The sequence below is a fragment of the Gopherus evgoodei genome, chromosome 5 (assembly GCF_007399415.2).
Source record: "Gopherus evgoodei ecotype Sinaloan lineage chromosome 5, rGopEvg1_v1.p, whole genome shotgun sequence".
NCBI classification, from domain to species: Eukaryota; Metazoa; Chordata; order Testudines; family Testudinidae; genus Gopherus; species Gopherus evgoodei.
This window is the reverse complement of record NC_044326.1, coordinates 144,863,779-144,886,591: the sequence shown is the minus strand read 5'-3', so window position 1 is coordinate 144,886,591 and position 22,813 is coordinate 144,863,779. Positions and strand designations below refer to the sequence as shown.

General features: G+C 51.9%; 1 protein-coding gene across 2 annotated transcripts in view; it reads left to right on the top strand.

Moving 5' to 3' along the window:
• The window catches only part of LOC115652953 (class I histocompatibility antigen, F10 alpha chain-like), a 39,556-nt gene extending 19,660 nt beyond the window's left edge, over positions 1-19,896 (top strand). Inside the window, exons 3-6 of one of the 2 annotated variants that reach the window (XM_030565614.1) lie at positions 2,076-2,351; positions 16,595-16,870; positions 18,833-18,970; positions 19,330-19,896. In XM_030565614.1, the coding sequence (XP_030421474.1) occupies positions 2,076-2,351; positions 16,595-16,870; positions 18,833-18,970; positions 19,330-19,370 (731 nt within the window). In that variant the 3' untranslated portion in view covers positions 19,371-19,896. The remainder of the gene's footprint in view (positions 1-2,075; positions 2,352-16,594; positions 16,871-18,832; positions 18,971-19,329) is intronic. The other variant, XM_030565615.1, reaches the window with a different exon arrangement.
• Positions 19,897-22,813: the final 2,917 nt, after the last annotated feature.

The following is a 22,813-nucleotide window of genomic DNA, read 5'->3' as shown; positions in this document are numbered from 1 at the left end:
CAGGGGACCCCCCACCCACTTCCCCCACCTCGCCTCAGTTGTAGGCTACTGCCAGGTACCAACTTGCCCCACACCCTGGAGCAGACTGCAGTGTCAGCCACTCATCATAGGCAAGGTTGGGTCTGGACCTGCTGCCTCTGCCTATTGCTGGGCTGCCCCTTTGCAACCCCAGTACCTGCCTTAGGCCCTCTGCTAGGCCCACAGCCTGGGGGTTTTCCAGGCTGGAGCTCCTTGGCTCCTCAAGCCTTCCTCCAACCCTGCTCCACCCCCAGTACCCTGCTTGGTTCCCTAGCAGCCAGGCCTTTCTCTCTCTACAAGCAGAGAGAGACTGTTTGGGCTTCTGACTCGCAGCCTCTTATAGGGACCATCTGGGCCTGATTGGGGCATGGCCCCAGCCAGGGCCGGCACCAGGTGCTTGGGGTGGCCAGAGGGAAGGGGCAGCACGTTGGGCTCTTCGGCGGCGGGCCCCTTAGTCCCTCTTGGAGGGAAGGACCCTCTGCCGAATTGCTGCCGAAGAAGAAAGTGGCGCAGTGGAGCAGGTGCCAATCATGATCATGACTCTTTCCCCCCCCCACCTTGGGGCAGCAAAAACCCTGGAGCCAACCCTGGCCCCAGCTGTGGCTGCCTTCCCCAATCAGCCCAGGCTTTCCTTCACAGCCTCAGCCCTCTCCCAGGGCTGGCTTTAACCCTTCCAGGGCTGGAGCGGGTCACCATCCTGCTACAGGGACCAAGTGACCCTTAGGACCCTGCAAAATTAATACAACGCAGGAGAGAGGGGGGTATAGGCACCCTGAACTCTATCTCTTCTCCAGAATGACCCTAACTACCAGAATTGGGGGGAGCCTCAGAGAGCAGAAAAGAGCTGGAGGGGATAGACCCTTGCAATATCTGGAGTACTCCCTTTGGGGTTGTCATAACAGATGGTTAAGGGTTAATGTCTCTTTTACCTGTAAAGGGTTAAGAAGCTCAGTGAACCTGGCTGACACCTGACCAGAGGACCAATGGGGGGACAAGATACTTTCAAATCTTGGTGGAGGGAAGTCTTTGTGCTGTTTTTTTTGTTCTTTGTGCGCTCTTGGGGCTAAAAGGGACCAGACGTGCACCCCAGGTTTCTCCAATCTTTCTGAAACAGTCTCTCATGTTCAAAATAGTAAGTACTAGCTAGAAAAGGTGGATTAGTCTTATGTTTGTTTTCTTAACTTGCAAATGTGTATTTTGCTGGAAGAATTTTACCTCTGTTTGCTGTGACTTTGAATTTCAGGCTAGCGGGGAGGGAGTCCCTCTAGTCTATATGAGCTGAATACCCTGTAAACATTTTCCATCCTAATTTTACAGAGATAATTTTTACTTTTTCTTTGTTTAATTAAAAGCTTTCTTTTTTAAGAACCTGATAGATTTTTTTTCCTTGTTTAAGACCCAAGGGGATTGGTTCTGAACTCACCAGGAATTGGTGGGGGGAAAGGAGCTGGGGGAAAGGCTAATTCCTCTCTGTTTTAAAATCCAAGGAGTTTGGATCAGTGTAGTCTCTAAGGGTAACCCAGGGAGGGGAAAGTCTGGGCGGGGGAAAGGAGGGGGAATGGTTTTTCTCCTGGTTTTAAGACACAAGGGGTTTGGGTCTTGGGTTCCCCAGGGAAGGTTTTGTGGGAACAGAAAGTGTGCCAAACACTATATTTTGGCTGGTGGCGGTGCTATCAGATCTAAGCTAAAAATTAAGCTTAGAAGGGTACATGCAGGTCCCCATTTTTTGGACGCTAAAGTTCAAAGTTGGAAAAAGACCTTGACGGGTCGTGCCACCAAGCAGCAATGAGGTACTCCTTGAAGGTTGTGAGCTGTCTGCAGTGGGGGGTCTTTAGTGTACAAAGACCCAACAGATGGAGAGGGTGCCCCTTGTGGTTTTGGTTCCCTCCTGAAAGGAGCTGGGAGGGTGTAGGACCCAACAGCATAAGTGGGAACCCCATTTCTCAGGGGAAGGAGGGTCCAGTAGCAAGGAGAACCACCACTGGGCTACCTGCAGTGGGATTTTGGTGAGATTTTCAGAGAGCTGCTGCTGCTGCTGACCCTCAGCTGTGTTTCAGGGTTTCACATTATCCAGATGAAATACGGCTGTGATCTCCGGGAAGACAACACCACTTGGGGGTTTTACCAGGATTCCTATGATGGGCGAGACTTTCTTACCTTTGATACGGAAAGCATGACTTTAGGAGCAGCAGATATTGGGGCTCAGATCACCAAAAGGAGATGGGATGCTGAAGTATTTGACAACCAGCAGTGGAAACGCTACTTGGAGGAGAGATGTATCCCCTGGCTAAGAAGTTCTCTAGAGTATGGGAAGGAGACTCTACAGAGGAAAGGTAAGATGGGGGACAAGCCCTATCCAGAAGGTCACTACAAGTTATATCTCCATTCCCCAGCCCCAGTTCCAAAATGAAGCAGGCGGATAGGGGGCCGTTCAGCTAACCTTGCACCAGGGATGGGTGGGGAAACAACCCCTCCCCCCCTCAACTCTGCTGGAAAAAAAGATAAGAAATTGAAAATATTAAAAGCATCTCGCTGTAGAGAGACAGTAGTTATCAAGGTAATCTGCCTGTGCATGTGCATTTTAGAGCACTTTGCTTAATTATGGAAGTGCCACCACTTCTATGGACACCAGCTTCAAATACCGTGTAGTTCTTCCTCATTCACTGTCTGTACCATCATATTTTTTGTTACCCCCAGCCCCTGTGTTCCACAATGACGGTAGCTTTGTCCTTGTTGCCTCTTTGTCCAAACTTCTCCCACAGTCATCTATGTCCTTTCTTCCATGCCATCCCCTACATGTGGAATTCCCCTCCCCATACTAACCTGGAAGAATGTTACCTGTGTCCTCAAAGTTTCCCCCCCTCAAGACCTGTCTTTGCTGCAACACACTTGTTACTTGATTCTTTTATCAATAAGACATCGGATAATCACACTCCAATTTATTACCAAAGCTTTTTAGTTAAAGGTTAATCAGCACAAACATAGAAGGGAAGAGGTTAAATGCTTTAATACTCCGACTCAGGAGGACAATCTGCTTCAAAATGTTAACTCACTATTACCCCTGTATGTACCTTGTCTATTAGCGTGAACACAAATTTCCCAAATTAGTTAGCATCATTACACACCCTAATCTTTCCCTTCCCAAACAGTTTGCGCTTGCTGTTCAAAGTTACTTGAAATTTGTACCCAGTTTTTTGCAACAATTATACTAGTTGCTTATTTCTCTCACAAACCTCAGCAGAACATTGTCTTGTCCTTGGCCCTCTTTACAAATGCCAAGAAGAAAAAGCTATACACAGCAATGTAATGTATAGTTCAGTACCAAGGGGCTGGGAAACTGATTTTTCAACATAATTCCCTTAGAAATCTCTAATATTGGGGTAAAGAGTTTTGGTAACAACCTATGAGAAATTAGCCAATTAATATTAACTAGTTTGAGGGGCAGTTTAGCAGTGTATGTCACTTTTTGTTAAATGGGCCCTTTCCATCTCTAACTGGTCAGTTTATCCAGTCCTGTAGTGAGGTGGTCTGGCTCCCCGCCGTCCCGGAGGGGGACAAACCTCCCTGGACACCAAGGTGGATGGAGCCAGCAAACCCTGGGCCCACCCCTCAGAGGTCAAGGCGCAGGACAGGAAGTATAAAAGCCCAGAGCTCACTTGAAGCTCAGCCACTGGAGAGACCAGACGCCTGTGGCGTAGCTCCCAGTGGGGACCATGGTGATCGGTGGCCAAACCGAGGACTGGCCGAACTAACCAACGCCTGATTCTAGCCCGAGCCCAGAGGTGCTACCAAGCCTGCCACTCACCCATTACCCTGAGGAACTGCCAGGCCTACTGTTTGCCAGTTACCCCGAGGAGCTGCCAAACCAACCGCTCGCCAGCTACCCCAAGGAACCCCTGGTGTGTGACCCCGTGGAGGATGCCATCCAGACCAGGAACCTCTAGAGGGGGAGTCTGGAAGTATCTGGGGGCAGCTGACCCGAATCCGGCTGCAACACTGCCAGAGCCAATGTCAGTCTGTCATGGGTAGCCGTCTTCCACTCTCCCTGGCTGCCCTATACATGGTGGAGAATGCGGGCAATGATCCCCCGATCCTTGTGAGAAGGGATCTGCAGTGGAGCTTGCCCGAGCGACCATGGATATGGACAAATTTATAAAGTTCTTAGCCAAAAGCCAACAGCAACAGCAGGCTGCCCAGTTCCAGCAGCAACAGCAGCTGGTCCAGCAGCTCAGGACCCAATGGCAACAGTTGATTTTGGAGCTAGTATGCCAGAACTGGGACCACCAGCAGCAATGCCTGCAGCAGTTGGCGACCTTGCTGCCCTGTCCTGCGGAACCCCAGCCTGCGGGTGCCACTGGGCCCCCCAGCCGGGCCCCTCCCATCCGGTTGACAAAGATGGGCTCCAATGACAACCCAGAAGCTTTTTTAGTAACCTTTGATAGGATGGCGTTAGTCGCAGGCTGGGCCCAAGACCAGTGGGCTACTATTTTGGCCCCATATCTGACCGGGACGGCCCAAATCATATATGGGGGCCTGTCCATGGACACAGCTTGGGACTACACCCGGATAAAGGCGGCAATTTTAGATGCCCTGAATTTTAGCCTAGAGACCTTCCGACAGCGGTTCTGGAGCTTGGTCTACCCTACAGGGTCCCGACCCCGGATGACAGCCCAAGAGTTGAGGGAAGCCTGCAAGTGGTGGCTACAACCCGAAAGGCGAACCCCAGATGAGCTCGTTGAACAAATTATTCTGGAGCAATTCTTCCATATACTCCCATCGTGAGGGAGGGCCTGGGTCCTCTCCCATCAGCCTATGACCTTAACTGTGCCATCACATTGATGGAGGTTTTCTTCGCTGCTGAAGCACCAGTGAGACCAATCACTTGAGCTGCCCCACCAGCACCGGAGCGCCCTAACCCAGAGAAAAGGTGGGCCATCTGGAGTAAACCACAAAATCCATCATGGGGCCTGGAACCCCGACACTGACCTGCTGAGGTGCCGGTTCGACAAGGCCTGGCATCTCGACCAGATGCCCGAGGGACTAGCCGAAGCCCTCCCAGGGGCCAGGCGGGAACACTGACCCATCCTGGGTGCTCAGATATTGGGCCCTGTTTTTCCTGTGGGAAATATGGCCATTTACAGCAAGATTGGACCTAGATGGATTGCAGCTTTGGCCAGGTCTGCATGGGAGAAGCCTGCACCCGACGCCCACAGGCTGCCAAGATTATGGTTCCAGTGGTTGTCGGGGATTGGCCAACCTTGGCCCTAATTGACTCAGGCTGCAGCCAGACGCTGGTTCGCCAAAGCCTAGGCCTCCAGGCTGACACACGATTGGGGATGATCCATCTATAATACATTCACAGCGACGTACAACCCTACTCCAGTGCCCAAGCCCAACTGCCTGTGGATGGGGGGGTCATGTGATCAATGGTGGTTGGCCTGGCTCCTCGGCTCGCCTGCCTGGTGATCCTGGAGCAGGACTGGCCAGACTTCCCAGAAGTCCTCCGCTCCAATGCTGATGAGAGGCCTGCAACTACCCTGGTACTGAAAGGGAGTCTCCCTGAGACCCAGTCTGAGTGGAAGGAAGCACCAGCCCCCAGCGGTCAGGAAGAAGAGCCTGAGGACTCCATTCCAGAAGCTGCCACTGAACCCCTGCTTCACACTGACTTTTGTCGTGACTAAAGGGCTGATCCCACCCTCTGTCACGCTTACAAGCAACTAGCCATGGTTGATGGGACCATAATTGACCCGCACCGGGCGAGGCAGTGGCCTCATTTTGAACTACGACAGGATCAGCTCTATCGGATAGAATGGGACCTGTGCACTGGAGAACCTCAGAGCCAACTACTCGTGTCTAGAAGTCACCGGCAGGCAGCAATGAAACTCACCCACGACATCCCTGCTGCCGGGCACTTGGGCCAAGAGAAGACTCTAGCCCTGATATTGACACGCCTCTCCTGGCCTGGTGTGCTCAGGAAGTAAGGAACTATTGTAACTCCTGCCCAGAGTGCCCGCTAGCTGCACCCCCCCCAGGCACCCAAGGCCCCGTTGGTCCCCATGCCCATAGTTGAAATGCTCTTCAAACACATGGCCATGGACCTGGTGGGGCCCCTCCCGAAAAGCACCGCAGGATTTCAGTATGTGTTGGTCCTAGTAGTTTATGCTACCCATTTCCCGGAGGCGGTACTGCTGCGGAGCATCACCACCCGCATCATTGTGGGCGAGCTCGTGAAGGTCTTTGCTCTGGTAGGCCTGCCCCGGGATATTCTCACTGACCAGGGCACCAACTTTACTTCCCAACTGCTGCGGCAGGTGTGTAGGCTCCTGGGAATCAAGCAGTTGCGCACCTCTATTTACCATCCCTAATTAACCCTTACCCACCAGAGCCAGAACTGCGCCCCCATGCCGCCCTGACCCAAGACCCTGACCCAAGTGGCCCCAGCTCACAGAGACCCTCACGAACAAACAACGCAAGCAAGCCTGGTGCCTCCTGCAGGCGTTCCTGCGAACCTTCACTGGCCAGCCGGGTTACACGACCCTGGTTTATCATACCATTCAGACAGAACCTGGGGTAGTGATCCGAGAAGCGACCAGGCCCTTGCCACAGATTGTCAAGGAAGAGGGACAAGCCATGCTAGAGTTAAGCGTAATTGAACCCTCACAGAGTGAATGGCATAGTCCGATAGAGCTAGTACCCAAGCCCAATTGACTTCTGACATGTCGGCACCATTTCCAAATTTGATGCATATTCTCTGCTGCTCGTAGATGAGCTGCTTGGCTGGGGAGGGGAGGCTCGTTTCATCAGCACACTTGACCTCAGCAAGAGCTACTGGCAAATCCCCCTTGACCCTGCTTCGAGAGAGAAGATGGCATTTGCCTTCCCAACAGGTCTGTATCAATTCACTTGGATGCCTTTTGGCCTCCATGAGGCCCCAGCCACGTTTCAGCGGCTGATGAACCGTGTCCTCCAACCCCATCGAGACTATGCAGCCGCCTACCTGGACGATGTGGTCATCTACAGCCGCCACTGGGAAGATCATTTGATATGGGTAGCTGCAATCCTGAGATCCCTGCGGGCTGCTGGGTTGACAGCAAAAAAATGCCGCATTGGATGGCAAAAGAGTACTTATCTGGGCTACGCTATAGGGAATGGACAAGTGAAGTACCTTGCGGGAAAAGTCCAGGCCCTAGTGGCCTGCCCACCTCCCACCACAAAGCGTCAGGTGCAACAGTTTTGGGGCCTTGCTGGCTATTATCAATGTTTCATTTCCCATTTTGCATCGATCGCCGCCCCTTTACCAGCCTTTTAACCAAGGACAGCCCTCGACGTGTGGTTTGGACCCAGGAATGGGAGGAGCCTTTCAGGAACTCAAAAAGAGTCTCTGCCATAAACCTGTTCCCTGCAGCCCAAATTTCAACCAAGACGTCATCCTCCAGACAGATGCCTCGGAGGTAGGACTGGGCGCCGTCCTGTCTCAAGAAATAGATAGGGAAGACCATCCAGTCTTATATATCAGCCGGAAATTGTTCCTGCGAGAGAAGAACTATGCGGTGGTGGAGAAGGAGGCCCTTGCAGTGAAATGGGCTTGTAATGCCCTATGTTACTACCTTATTGGAGCCCCATTCACCTTAGTCACCGACCACATCCCGCTTCAGTGGCTGAACAAAATGAAAGACAATAATATGAGAATACAGCATTGGTACCTAGTGCTCCAGCCCTATTCCTTTACGGTTCGCCATAGGGCAGGCAAGGACCATGCTAATGCCGACTTCCTGCCCCGCCTGGGGGATATAGAAGGATCTGGCCCTGATGAGTGGGAGCCAGACTTAAGGGGGAGTGTGTAGCGAGGTGGTCTGGCTCCCCACCACCCCGGAGGGGAATGAGCCTCCCTGGACACCAAAGTGGGTGGAGCCAGCAAACCCTGCGCCTGCCCCTCAGAGATCAAGGCGCAGAAGAGGAAGTATAAAAGCCCAGAGCTCACTCGAAGCTCAGCCACTGGAGAGACCAGATGCCTGTGATGTAGCTCCCAGTGGGGAGACCATGGTGATCGGCGGCTGAACCAAGAACTGGCCAGACTAGCCAATGCCTGCTGCTAGCCCGAGCCCAGAAACACTACCGAGCCTACCGCTCATCCATTACTCTGAGGAACTGCCAGGCCTACCATGTGCCAGTTACCCCGAGGAGCTGCCAAACCAACCGCTCGCCAGCTTCCCCGAGGAGCCCATGGTGTGTGACCCCATGGAGGACGCCATCCAGACAAGGTACCTCTAGAGGGAGAGTCTAAAAGTAGCCTGGGGGCAGCCGACCCAAGTCTGGCTGCAACACTGCCAGAGCCAATGTCAGTGTGTTGCAGTAAGGATCCCCTCTGACACAGCAGCGGGTCTTCTGCCGTTGCTAGGGCCCCGGACTGGGACGCAGTGGAGTGGGTGGGCCTGTGTCCCCCCTGTCACCCACCCATGGGTGTCAGTCTCCCCGGCTGCTCAGCGCCAGGAGCCTGGGGTTTGCTGTTCAGCCTGTTTGCACAGCCCCTGCCTGAGGGCCTGAGCTACTGACTGCTTATTGCCCCGCCTTGACCCAGGGCCTGGGCCTGCTACTATTGAACTGTTTGTTCAGCCCCTGCCAGAGGGCTGGAGCTGCTGACAGTTTGCCACACAGCCAAGCTAATTCCCCGACACACCTGCCCAAAGTAGTGAGGCCATCTGGCTCCCCGCCGCCCCAGAAGAGCATGAGCCCCAGCCGAACTGCCCTACAAGTCCATTTTTTGCTCCCTGGCCCGGGCAAGATTATTCCTTTTTTCATATCCAGGGACTGAGAGGAGATGGGCACAAACCTAGCGTATTATTGACACCTGTATCTGGAGCTTAGTGAAGCCTTTCAAGGTACTTGTGTCACTGTGGCTGGGAACAAAGGCTTCTGGTTAGGTTCACCGGGGGAAGGAGACCAAAGCCCTGAGGTAAGTGGGGAAATGGGATACCGAGAGGAAGCACAAGCAGGAGAGTGCAAGAGGGGAGGACTCCTGTCTCAGACTGAGAAATCAGGAAAATCAGCGAGTTAAGTGCTTATACACAAATGCAAGAAGCCTGTGAAACAAGCAGGGAGAACTGAAAGTCCTGGCACAGTCAAGGAACTATGATGTGATCGTAATAACAGAAACTTGGTGGGATAACTCACATGACTGGAGTGCTGTCATGGATGGATATAAACTGTTCAGGAAGGACAGGCAGGGCAGAAAAGGTGGAGAAGTTGCATTGTATGTAAGAGAGCAGTATGACTGCTCAGAGCTCCAGTATGAAACTGCAGAAAAACCTGAGAGTCTCTGGATTAAGTGTGAGCAACAAGGGTGATGTCGTGGTGGGAGTCTGCTATAGACCACCAGACCAGGGGATGAGGCAGTGGCGTAGCTGGATTTTATCAGCAGAGGGAGCAAGCAAACATAAAAAAGGCGCCCCCCTTGGCTCCTCCTCCAGCCATGCCCCCTGGCTCCTCCGGCCATGCCGTGCCCCCTTCCCCCACTTGGCTGGCTCCTCCAGCCACACTGCGGCCATGCTGCGCCCCTCCGGCCATGCCGCCTAAACCCACCCATTTCTGTACAGGGAAGCTGGCAGAGGACAGAGGTATGAGGGGAGGTGAAGGGGAGGGAAAGGCAGGAGCACAGGGTACATGGGAGTGGTACATGGGGTATGGAGCTTGGGGAGGGGTTACCGGGCATGGGAGTGGGCTGGAGTTCCCGGGGCTCTCTGTGCAGAGGGGGCTGGAGCTGCCCCTGGGACCGGAAGAGCCTGGGAGGGGCTCGCCGCATGCAGCAACAGTCCAGCTCAGCGCTGGCCCCACCTCTTGGGGGGTGGGGGAAGAAGGCAGCGAGCCCCACCAGGCACAGTCCGAGCGAGCTGCTTCTGCACTGGCCTGCCGCAGCTGCCCTCCCCATGGTTCCTTCAGCCGTGTTGCTGGCAGTGCTGGCCAGCAGGCGCCGCTTCCGCCCCGCAATCAGCTATCTCCCTCCTGCTGGGAGAGACAGCTGATCGGCGGGGGTGGGGCGGAAGCCGAGCAGGCCGTTCAGAGCGGAGCCCGAGAGGCACCACTTTTTAAAACAATGTGCGGAGGAGAAGCAGCTGCTTCTGATGCATCCCACTAGCTACACTACTGGGATGAGGTGGACGAGGCTTTCTTCCGGCAACTAGCAGAAGTTACTAGATCACAGGCCCTGGTTCTCATGGGAGACTTTAATCACCCTGATATCTGCTGGGAGAGCAATACAGCAGTGCACAGACAATCCAGGAAGCTTTTGGAAAGGGTAGGGGACAATTTCCTGGTGCAAGTGCTGGAGGAACCAACTATGGGCAGAGCTCTTCTAGACCTAGATTCATAGATTCTAGGGTCAGAAGGGACCAATGTGATCATCTCGTCCGACCCCCTGCACAAAGCAGACCACAGAACCCTACCCATCCACTTCTATAACAAACCCCTAACCTATGCCTGAGTTACTGAAGTCTTCAAATTGTGGTCTGAAGACCTCAAGCTGCAGAGAATCCACCAGCAAGTGACCCATGCCCCACACTGCAGGGGAAGGCGAAAAACCTTCAGCGCCTCTGCTAATCTGCCCTGGAGGAAAATTCCTTCCCGACCCCAAATATGGCGATCAGCTAAACCCTGAGCATGTGGGCAAGACTCACCAGCCAGCACTCAGAAAAGAATTCTCTGCAGTAACTCAGATCCCATCCCATCCAACATCCCATCACCAACCACTGGGCATACTTATCTGGCGATAATCAAAGATCAGTTGCCAAAATTAGGCTCTCCCATCACACCATCCCTTCCATAAACTTATCAAGCTTAATCTTAAAGCCAGATATGTCTTTTGCCCCCACTACTCCCCTTGGAAGGCTGTTCCAGAACTTCACTCCTCTAATGGTTAGAAACCTTCGTCTAATTTCAAGTCTAAACTTCCTAGTGTCCAGTTTATACCCATTTGTTCTTGTGTCTACATTGGTACTAAGCTTAAATAATTCCTCTCCCTCCCTAATATTAATCCCTCTGATATATTTATCAAGAGCAAGCATATCCCCCCTCAGCCTTCTTTTGGCTAGACTAAACAAGCCAAGCTCTTTGAGTCTCCTTTCATGTGACAGGTTTTCCATTCCTCGGATCATCCTAGTAGCCCATCTCTGAACCTGTTCCAGTTTGAATTCATCCTTCTTAAACATGGGAGACCAGAACTGCACACAGTATTCCAGGTGGGGTCTCACCAGCGCCTTATATAACGGTACTAACACCTCCTTATCTTTGCTGGAAATACCTCACCTAATGCATCCTAAAACCGCATTAGCTTTTTTAACGGCCATATCACATTGGCAGCTCATAGTCATCCTGTGATCAACCAATACCCCAAGATCCTTCTCCTCCTTTGTTGCTTCCAACTGATGCGTCCCCAATCTATATCTAAAGTTCTTATTATTAATCCCTAAGTGCATGACCTTGCACTTTTCACTATTAAATTTCATCCTATTACTATTACTCCAGTTTACAAGGTCATCCAGATCTTCCTGTATGATATCCCAGTCCTTCTCCATGTTAGCAATACCCCCCAGCTTCGTGTCATCCGCGAACTTTATTAGCACATTCCCGCTTTTTGTGCCAAGGTCGGTAATAAAAAGGTTAAATAAGATTGGTCCCAGAACCGATCCTTGAGGAACTCCACTAGTAACCTCCTTCCAGCCTGACAGTTCACCCTTCAGTATGACCCGTTGTAGTCTCTCCTTTAACCAGTTCCTTATCCACCTTTCAATTCTCATATTGATCCCCATCTTTTCCAATTTGACTAATAATTCCACATGTGGAACCATGTCAAATGCCTTACTGAAATCTAGGTAAATTAGGTCTACCACATTTCCTTTGTCTAAATAGTCTGTCACCTTCTCAAAGAAGGAGATCAGGTTGGTTTTGCATGATCTACCTTTAGTAAAACCATGTTGTACTTTGTCCCAATTACCATTGACCTCAATGTCCTTAACTACTTTCTCCTACAAAATTTTTTCCAAGACCTTACATACTACAGATATCAAACTAACAGGCCTATAGTTACTCGGATCACTCTTTCTCCCTTTCTTAAAGATAGGAACTACGTTAGCAATTCTCCAGTCGTACGGTACAACCCTTGAGTTTACTGATTCATTGAAAATTCTCACTAGCGGGCTTGCAATTTCATGCACCAGTTCCTTTAATATTCTCGGATGAAGATTGTCCGGGCCCTCCGATTTTGTCCCATTAAGCTGTTCAAGTATGGCTTCTACCTCAGATGCTGCTCACAGACTTGAAAGAATTGGTAGAGGAAGCAAAAGAGGATGGGAACCTGGGAGGCAGTGACCGTGAAATGGGCAAGTTCAGGATCCAGACAGAAGGAAGAAAGGAGAGCTGCAGAATATGGACCCTGGACTTCAGAAAAGTAGATTTGACTCCCTCGGGGAACTGATGGGTAGGATCCCCTGGGCGACTAATATGAGGTGGAAAGGAATGCAAGAGAGCTGGCTGTATTTTAAAGAATCTTTATTGAGGTTGCAAGAAAAAAACATCATGATGTATAGACGGAATAGTAAATATGACAGGCGACCAGCTTGGCTTAACAGTGAAATCCTAGCTGATCTTAAACACAAAAAAGAAGCTTACAAGAAGTGGAAGATTGGACAAATGACCAGGGAGGAGTATAAAAATATTGCTCAGGCATGCAGGAGTGAAATCAGGAAGGCCAAATCCCACTTGGAGTTGTAGCTAGCAAGAGATGTTCAGAGTAACAAGAATGGTTTCTTCAGGTATGTTAGCAACAAGAAGAAAGTCAAGGAAAGTGTGGGTCCCTTACTGAATGAGGGAGGCAACCTAGTGACGGAGGATGTGGAAAAAGCTAATGTACTCAATGCTTTTTTTGCTGGTCTTCACAAAGAAGCTCAGCTCCTAGATGGCTGCACTGGGCAGCACAGTATGGGGAGGAGGTGAGCAGCCATCAGTGGAGAAAGAAGTGGTTCAGGACAATTTACAAAAACTGGATGAGCACAAGTCCATGGGGCCGGACGCGCTGCATCCGAGGGTGCTAAAGGAGTTGGTGGATGTGATTGCAGAGCCGTTGGCCATTGTCTTTGAAAACTCATGGCAATCGGGGGAGGCCCCGGATGACTGGAAAAAGACTACTGTAGTGCCCATCTTTAAAAAGGGAAGGAGGAGGATCCAGGGGGCTACAGGCCAGTCAGCCTAACCTCAGTCCCTGGAAAATTCATGGAGCAGGTCCTCAAGGAATCAATTCTGAAGCACTTAGAGGAGAGGAAAGTGATCAGGAACAGTCAGCAGGGATTCACTAAGGGCAAGTCATGCCTGACTAAACAAATTGCCTTCTATGAGGAGATAACTGGCTCTGTGGATGAGGGGAAAGCAGTGGATGTGTTATTCCTTGACTTTAGCAAAGCTTTTGATGTGGTCTTCCACAGTATTCTTGCCAGCAAGTTAAAGAATTATGGGCTGGATGAATGGACTATAAGGTGGATAGAAAGCTGGCTAGATCGTCGGGCTCAATGCGTAGTGATCAATGGTTCCAAGTCTAGCTGGCAGCCAGTTTCAAGCAGAGTGCCCCAAGGGTCAGTATTGGGGCCGGTTTTGTTCAATATCCTCATTAATGATCTGGAGGATGGCGTGGAGTGCACTTTCAGCAAGTTTGCAGATGACACTAAACTGGGAGGAGTGGTAGATACGCTGGAGGGTAGGGATAGGATACAGAGGGACCAGACAAATTAGAGGATTGGGCCAAAAGAAATCTGATGAGGTTCAACAAGGACAAGTGCAGAGTCCTGCACTTAGGATGGAAGAATCCCATTCGCTCTTACAGACTAGGGACCGAATGGCTAGGAAGCAGTTCTGCAGAAAAGGACCTAGGGGTTACAGTGGACAAGAAGCTGGATATGTGTCAACAATGTGCCCTTGTTGCCAAGAATACTAACGGCATTTTGGCCTGTTTAAGTAGGGTCATTGCCAGCAGATCGAGGGACGTGATCATTCCCCTCTATTCGACATTGGTGAGGCCTCATCTGGAGTACTGTGTCCAGTTTTGGGCTCCACACTACAATCAGGATGTGGAAAAATTGGCAAGAGTCCAGTGGAGGGCAACAAAAATGCTTAGGGGGCTGGATCACATGACTTATGAGGAGAGGCTGAGGGAACTGGGATTGTTTAGTCTGCAGAAGGGAAGAATGAGGGGGGATTTGATAGCTGCTTTCAACTACCTGAAAGGGGGTTCAAAGAGGATGGATCTAGACCAGGGGTCGGCAACCTTTCAGAAGCGGTGTGCTGAGTCTTCATTTATTCACTCTCATTTAAGTCTTCGCGCGCTGGTAATACATTTTAATGTTTTTTTAGAAGGTCTCTCTCTTTTAAGTCTATATATTATGTAACTAAACTAGTGTTTTCAAAATGTTTAAGAAGCTTCATTTAAAATGAAATTAAAATGTTGATCTTATGCTGCCGGCCCGCTCAGCCCGCTGCTGATCTGGGGTTCTGTTCACCTAGGCCGGCAGCGGGCTGAGCGAGGCCTGAGGCTGGGACCCCAGCTGGCAAGGGTCTGTCAGCCAGAACCCCAAACCAGCAGCAGGCTGTGCATGTCCGGTAGCCAGGACCTAGAGGGCTGGGGGCGGGCTGGAGTCAGGGCTGGGGGCTGGAGGTGTCAGGGCAGAGGGGGGGCTAAGTGTGGGTGGGAGTGCCAGAGTCAGGGCTAGGGTTGTGGGGTGTGGGGGATGAAGGAGTCAAGCAGAGGGCTGGGTGTGTATGAGGGAGGTTCAGGGCTCAGGGCAGGAGCCTGGGGGGTGTGCGGGGCTCAGGGCAGAGGGCGTGGTGTGTGTGTGGGGTCACGGCTCGGGGGAGAGGGCTGGGTGACTGCCCCCCTAAGAACTTTCAACCCTGCTGTTCCTTGTCCCCTGACTACCCCCTCCTGAGACCCCTGCCCCCAACTGTCCCCCAGAACCCCACCCCCTGTCTAAACCTCCCTGTTCCTTGTCCCCGGACTGGACTCTACCCCCTACCTGTCCCCTGACTGCTCCGACCCTTATCCACACCCCCATCCCCGAACAGACCCCCAGAACTCCCATGCCCCATCCAACCGCTCCCTGCCCCCTGACAGAACCCCCAGAACTCCCAACCCATCTAACCCCCCCCGCATTCCCAGCCTGCCCCAGCCCCTCTCCACACCCCTGCATCCTGACGGGACCCCCAGAACTCCCAACTCATACAATCCCCCCAGCTCCTTGTCCCCTGACTGCCCTGACCCCTATCGACCTGCTGCCCCCTCAGAAACCCGGGGACTCCCATGCCCCATCCAACCCCCTTGCTCCCTGACTGCCCCCTCCAGAGACCCCCACCCCTAGCCACACACCCCCAGGATCCCACCTCCCCTCATCCAACCCACCCTGCTCTCTCTCCCGTGACTGCCCCCACCCCTTATCCAACCCCCCCAGCCCTGGGCCCTCTACCTTGAGACTCCACACAGAGCCAGACACGCTGTCCCACGGGAGAGCACAGCCCCGGCCCTCAGAGCGCTGCGCGCGGTGACAAAAGAGCTCCAGTAGAGCAGGGAGCATGTCTGCCTCCCCATGGAGCCAAATGCTGCCCTGCGGGAGTGCGCAGGGCTGCATGGCTCCAGGGGAGGGAGGAGCGTTTCTGTCTCCCTGCGGAGCCAAACGCTGTCCCGCGGGAGCACGCAGCCCCAACCCCCAGAGCGCTGAGCATGGCAGCAGGGCTCCAGGGGAGGGGAGAAGGTGGGGGAGGGGCCAGCAGGTTGCTGCGCTCATCCTGGCGCTCCGGCCTGGGAGCGCGGACCCCGTGGCTTGCCGTGCTGGGAGAGTGTGGCCATTTTCCCACCCCGGGTGCACGGCTATGCTTCTGCTCCCTGCCCCCATGGGGGGAGCAGAGGGCAGAGGAGAGCGGGCCGGGCTGGGCAGGATTTTTAATGGCATGCTGAAGTCCCGGCAGGCTCCAGTGTGCCATTAAAAATTGGCTTGCGTGCTGTCTTTGGCACGCGTGCCATAGGTTGCCGACCCCTGATCTAGACTGTTCTCAGTGGTACCAGATGACAGAATAAGGTGTAATGGTCTCAAGTTGCAGTGAGGGAGGTTTAGGTTGGATATCAGGAAAAACTTTTTCACTAGGAGGGTGGTGAAGCACTAGAATGGGTTACCTAAGGAGGTGGTGGAATCTCCTTCCTTAGAGGTTTTTAAGGTCAGACTTGACAAAGCCCTGGCTGGGATGATTTAGTTGGGGATTGGTCCTGCTTTGAGCAGGGGGTTGGACTAGATGACCTCCTGAGATCCCTTCCAACCCTTATAGTCTATGATTCTATGATTAATATTATATGGTCAGGGATGCTGATGCTGTGGATTTGGCACAGAAATCCTCTAACATGGTGGAAAATCCTCATCAGAGGGATTCCATTTCATCGACTCTCATCTTCTCCCACTGCTGGGGTCTCAGAATTTCATGTTGCAAACCTCTAGCAAAGAGTGCCTGGATTAGAGCTTGAAAACAGCTAACTTCAATTTCTTCTTTTTCCCAGTGCGCCCAACAGCTAGAGTGAGTGACAGGTCATCTCATGACGGCCTCACCACCCTCTCCTGTAAGGTCAGTGGGTTCTACCCCCAGGACATCACCGTGACCTGGCTGAGAAATGGGGAGAACAGACAGCAAGAGACCTACTCCGAAGGCATCCTACCCAGTGGGGATGGGACCTACCAGACCTGGGTGGCAATGGAGATTGATCCCAAGATCAAAGCCCATTATTCATGTCACGTGGAGCATGAGAGCCTGTTAGAGCCACTCTCCATCTCCTGGGGTAAGGAGTTTGTGTGTGTGTCTGTTTTCCTAGTAGGAGAGGAGGAATCCATTACTCTCAACCCCTGAAAAATTCTCATTGGGATTTATTGGCTGAAGCTGGAATTTCCTGAGAGTCTGTGAGGCCCTGTCCCCTTTGGCCCTGTCCCTCGCAGTCAAGTTCTTGTGCTAGAGTTGGGACCCACAGTGCCTGGGGCTCATGTCTTGCTCTCCAGTTTGCTACCTCTGGGGCTGTTGGATACATCCCAGCAATACAGTGTCTCTGAAGGGAGAAGATTAACAGTGAGACATTAAAGCCTGAAGGGACCATTCTAATCATCTGATCTGAGCTCCTGCATAGCCCAGGGCAGAGGGGAATCTCACCAGGGACCCCAGAATCCAGTCTGGTCATGTGGGGGCGAACTAGATCTGATCCTTCAGAAAGAGATGCCCATTCCAGATGTAAACTCTCCAAGTGATGAAGAATTTACCACATCTCAGGGGAAGCTCAGATCTGCCCCTTATTTCTAGTCAGAATTGGTCTTGCTTCAGCTTGCAGCCCAGTCTCAACTTCATGCACTCGTGGGCCTGCCATGAGTGCAGAGGACGGGACTAGATGACCTCTTGAGGTCCCTTCCAGTCCTATGATCCAGCAGGTTCTCAGAAACACGGCTCTACTGGCCCTTCATTCTTGCCCATGTGGCCAGAGAGAGATGTTTAATTTTGGGAGCAGCTTGTTTCTGTGTGCAGTGATGCTGGAAGAGAGGGTGCGGCCTTGGAATGGAGTGAGGAGGCAGATTGGAGCCCTGCATCAGCGGGGAGAGTCTCCTATGCCCCTAGTACTAGAAAGTTGAGGAAGAATTTATTACATATGGAGCTGCCTTCCAGCCATCTTTTTGCTTGGTTAATTTGGATGTGGAAAAATGCAGCATTTGGAAGTGCAAACCATTTCTAAAAGGGCAGCCTGCACTGGAAATCTAGTCATCAGATGGTTTCACATCATAATCCTGCTACCACGTCCCCTGCCAATTTTTGTGTCATAAGTCACATTTCCTTATTTTCTTAGAAATTTTTTTCTTTTTGCTGTATTATTATGTAGATCTTTCAGAAAACAAGCAAAGCTGATTAGTGAAACTGAAAGTGTATACAGAACTTGGGTTTTAACAGGTGTATATAAGCCAAGAACAGTATTAAAATATCTCTATCGTCCCCTCTTCACTTCCTGCTCCCCTCAGAAAACACGCATTGTGTCTGTAACTCCAGTCATGGCAGGGAATCCAGAGCTTTGAGGTCAGTTTCCAGTTTGTCACCAGACTCCCACAATGGGACCGTGTTCCATTAGTCATGAAAGTCATCATGGTCAAGGGAGGGTTAGGGCCTGGGGGCCAGGACTCCTGGGTTCTGTCCTTGGCTCTAGGAGTTAAGTGGGGGCTAATGGGTAAGAGTAAGGGGGCTGGGAGCCAGATCTCCTGGTTTTTATCCCTGGCTCTAGAAGGGGAGTGGGGTCTCGTAGGTTAGAGCTGGAGGTCTGGGAGCCAGGGCTCCTGGATTCTGTCTCTGGAAGGGGAGTGGGGGCTGGTGGGTTAGAGAGGGAGGGGCTAGAAGTCAGGATTCCTGGGGTCTGTTCCTGGCTCTTGCACTAACTCACTGTGTGATCTTCAGCAAGTCTCCCCCTTTCCCGTTTAGGGATGATACTGACATCCCTGCTCTCCCACAGTTAGGTTTATGAAGATTGACTGATGCTGTAAAAGTCCTCTATTTTAAGTGCTAAATTTTTGTTACAAATTGAGCTGGTAGAGGCTGGGTCTGGTGTCCAGGACTTTCTGTGGTGGGGTGCTATGCATGGTAGCTGCATTGGAAGAGGTGGAGGATTGCAGGACTCAGCCCTTATCTGAGGAGCTGACTGACTGATCCCTGCAGTGGGATGAAAGAGGGTTTTACTGGGGATTTTCCCCCACTGATCATTCTCTCCATTCCATTTCAGAACCAAATAACAGTCTGATTCCCGTTGTGGTTGGAGTTATCACGGCAGTTGTCCTGATTGGTGGTATAATCGGAGTAGTCGTCTGGAAAAAGGAACGCCCAGGTAAAGAGCCTGGGATGGGGGGATTCCCTGGACTTGGTGAGCCCTGCAAACACCCCTAAGGACAGCAGCAATACAGGAGCCAGTGTCAGTGTGGTGTAACTGCACCACTGCGGGACTGAGCTAGTGACACCCAATGGGAGCTGCTGGAGGGTCAGACCCAGAAATTGTTTATATGGGGTTAGGTTTTCCAAAGAGCTCAGTAGCCAGTGGGCTGAGATCTTTAGAAACTGTCTCTTTCTCTCCTGCCGATCATGAGCACCTGGGACCTTGAGTCCATTACTGAGTGCCAGGGGGCTGTGCTGGGCCAGGCGCCTTGTTTCTGAGCTGTGTACACAGATCGGAGTTGGTTCCTACCTTGGGAGTTGAATTCACTGAAATTTGCCTTTTCTCTGCAGGGAGGAAGGGAGATGGCTATGCTGTAGCTCAGAGTAAGTGACAACAAACCCATCGCCTCTTTTCAAGTGGCCACCTCCGAACAACTATCAGTATTTGGTATAAAGTGGTATCAAGACTGTGCTGCTGACTCACAGATCCACCTCTGCTCTCAGTCTGTCTCTGTCTGTCCAGAGGAAAGGAGCAGGGCAAAAGTAACACATTCTTAGCCCCTTACTAAAACTCAGTGTGCATTTTTGGTTGGGTAGCCCCCCCTACCAGAAGGAAGGGGGAAGGGTGGATGGGAAACTGGGACCCTGAGACTAACAGTGCCCAGGGGCAATGGGGAGAGGCCAATGCCCCTGGTCAGCCTGATTGACAGGACAGGCAGGCTAATGAGGGAGTCAGGAGGCTGGGGGGGTGAGGGGGGTGAGCTGGAATCGTCTGAGTCAGACACTGGGTCTGAACTCAGGGGAGAGCAGGAGCCCGAGCAGAGCTGAGCCAGAGATAACAAGAGAAGCTGTCCAGGGAGCAGACCTGTGCTGGGAGCAGAGCTGCAGCAACCAGAGCCAGAGGGGCCAGAGAAGCTGCCTGGGGGCTGGAGGCAGAGCAGTGCTGAGGAGAGTGGAGCTGGGGCTGGAGCTGGAGCAGTCCGGAGCTGGGTGCAGTGAGCAGATGGGGCAGAGTGATGGGGGGACGACCCTGGGCAGAGGGTCCAGCGAAGGGAGACACCACCAGCCAAGATGACTTGGAAGGGGATTGTAACCCTGATAAGAGGGGCTGACACTGGGAAGAAGGATCCTGCCACCTAGAGCCTGAGGGTGTTTGGCCACCGCCAGAGCGTCTGACCCACAGCATCCCTGAAGGAAAGCCATGGCCTGAGAAGAAGGCCTGGGACATGTGAGGAACAGACTGTGAACTGCCCTTACACTCCAGAGATGTGTATTCGTGATGTCGCCTGCCACAGAGCAGGGTGACGTCTTTTTCTTTCACCTTTTCCATTTTTCCTTATTTTTTTAATTGGTTGCTATTTAATAAATTGTATTGCTGAGTGGTATGTAATGATCAGTGGGTCAGAGAAGCGTCCAGTGCAGAGGGAGCACCCCAGAGTGGGGACACCCCAGCCCCTGCCCTAAGTGACTAAAACAAGGTTGGGAGTTGAGCCCCCCAGGAACCCTGGACCCAGCTTTGTCCAGGGTACGAGGACTCTGCCACACAGGAGAGTGGGAGGGGAGCCCTCGAGGTCAGGCAGGGCTCTGGATAAAGGAAGTGGGAGCAAGGACTCAGATCCTTTTGCTAGCCCATTTCACTGGGGTAGTGTATAAGCCAGGAAAGGTCCACACAATAGCGGGACTATTCCCCTGCTTACACAGGGGTGTATCAGTCAAGGCTAGAAAGAAGTATGCTGCAGTGATCAAGGCACGAGGTGATGAGAGCCTGGCTGACAGTTTCTGCTGTGTGCGTGAATAGGACTCACAGACATCTCAACAGCAGCACCAGCTCAGCATGGCTACGACAGAGCTCATGACCTCCCCCTCACCATGGCCCCTGTCTCCCCCACTACCTCTGTTCTCAGTCACTGCACACAACACCACCATCCTGCCTGGCACTCAGGCCTGTAACATGGGCATTATCTTCAACTCGCCCTTCTCTCTAGGCCTTCACATCCAGGCTGTGGGCTAAATGTTGCTGATTCTTTCTGTTTAACATCCCTAAATACAGCCTGTCATAGGGTGCCTCTGTCACTACCCAGTGCACATCCCTGCCTGGCAGCTCGTGTGGTGTCACAGTCACAGACACACCCCAGGTTGTTACCCCTTCACCATGGCTGTGTTCATTCCTTTCTTACAAAGCACCGCAGGGCAATGCAGGCTGACAGCAAGAAGAAACTTCCCCACAGCCTTCACTTCTCAGCCCAGGCTGCCCCTCAATAAACACCCACACAGCTACTTCGTTATGCTGCTTCAAACCCCTCTTTAAAAACTTTTTGCAAAGAAATCTACAAAATACTCGACTATGGTGAGGCTGCTGGTTTACTGAGACCATTGTCTGCCATGCCACGGGCGGCTCTAGGCACCAGCAAAGCAAGCACCTGCTTGGGGCAGCCCATTTGCAAGGGCGGCATGGGAGCTGAGAACCAACAGGGGGCTCTGGGAGCTGTAGTTCCCTGGTTAGCTCCCTGCCTATAGAGCCAGCCCTGGAGCAGGGAAAGAACTACATTTCCCAGCATTCCCTTGGCCACCACCAACTGGAAAGGAAGGGGGAGGGAGTGAGGTGGCTGAGACCTCATGCTACAGCCTGCTGTGAATGGCGAGCTGCACTGTGAATGGCAGGGAGACAATAGTTTAACATTCAAAAAACAGGACACTCCACAGGGAGGGAGGGTAGCCCCACCCTGCCACCATCCACTCCCTTTGTCTGCCCCCCACAGAACCCCCCCCTGCTCCCTGTCCCCGATCACCCCCTCCTGGGACCCCTGCCTCTAACTGCCCCCCAGGACCCTGTCAGGGACTCTAACCCCGACGGCAAAGTTCGTTGTCTGACCGTGAGAGAGACAGGCAACACCAGCAAGGTCCGATCAAAAACTCTTTATTGACAAGTGCACGCATCAATAGAGAGCAACTCGTCTCCAGAGAGAACCAGCCCCCTCTTTACATCTTAGTATAAGCCTATATAGACAGTTCCGTCACGTCATAAATTATTCACTGGAGCAACCCACCCCCTTCTTCTAACAACTAGAAACTAGACACCTTTAGTATACAGGCATGCCTAAAGTTAGAAATGTAGGGGAGTTAAAAACAAACAAAGAACAAAACCAGGGAGTGAAAACAAGGAGGCTGGGAAACTAGGGCTCTTATCAGTTCTTCGAAGGAGCTGCCCGAACACAGCACATCTGGTACTATGCCAGGAATGCAGCTTCTCGCTTATCTCACTTTTTCCCAGCGCTTGTGAGACATGCTGCTGCTTCTCAGTGTTTTCCACTCAGGGATTACCCACAAACCTCTGTTAGCCTGACTTTGGTCAGGTTGGCATACCTGGTTTTGTCTGCTATATCTTTATTCAGGCCTAACAATCCCCTCTTTGTCCCTAGAGGACCATAATGGGACTCTTGGGACACATATTCATTTAACAATTGTACGGGGGAGGCTAGTAAACCATGACCCAAGGTCTGAGTGGAGGTCCTTAAAACTAAAAGTGTGATTAAGAGATATAGCATGGAAAACAACAGAACATTCTTAATAGCTTGTAAATTCTTGTTAATTAAGCCAGAGTGATTAACAGAAAAGCAACATTTTTCCCCGATGCGAGCACAAGCTTCTTCCTAATTTAGCATTCATGGCATTTAGCACACGTTTATTTTGCAAAGTTACTTTTGCTACTTCATCAGTCTTTTGTTGCAACTTTTGGAAAGCGTCTATTAATGCATTAGCTGTTTTTTTAAGCTCTGCAGAAATATTTACAACTGCTCTCTTGAGCTTAGCCACCCACAATCCAGGAATGAGTGCA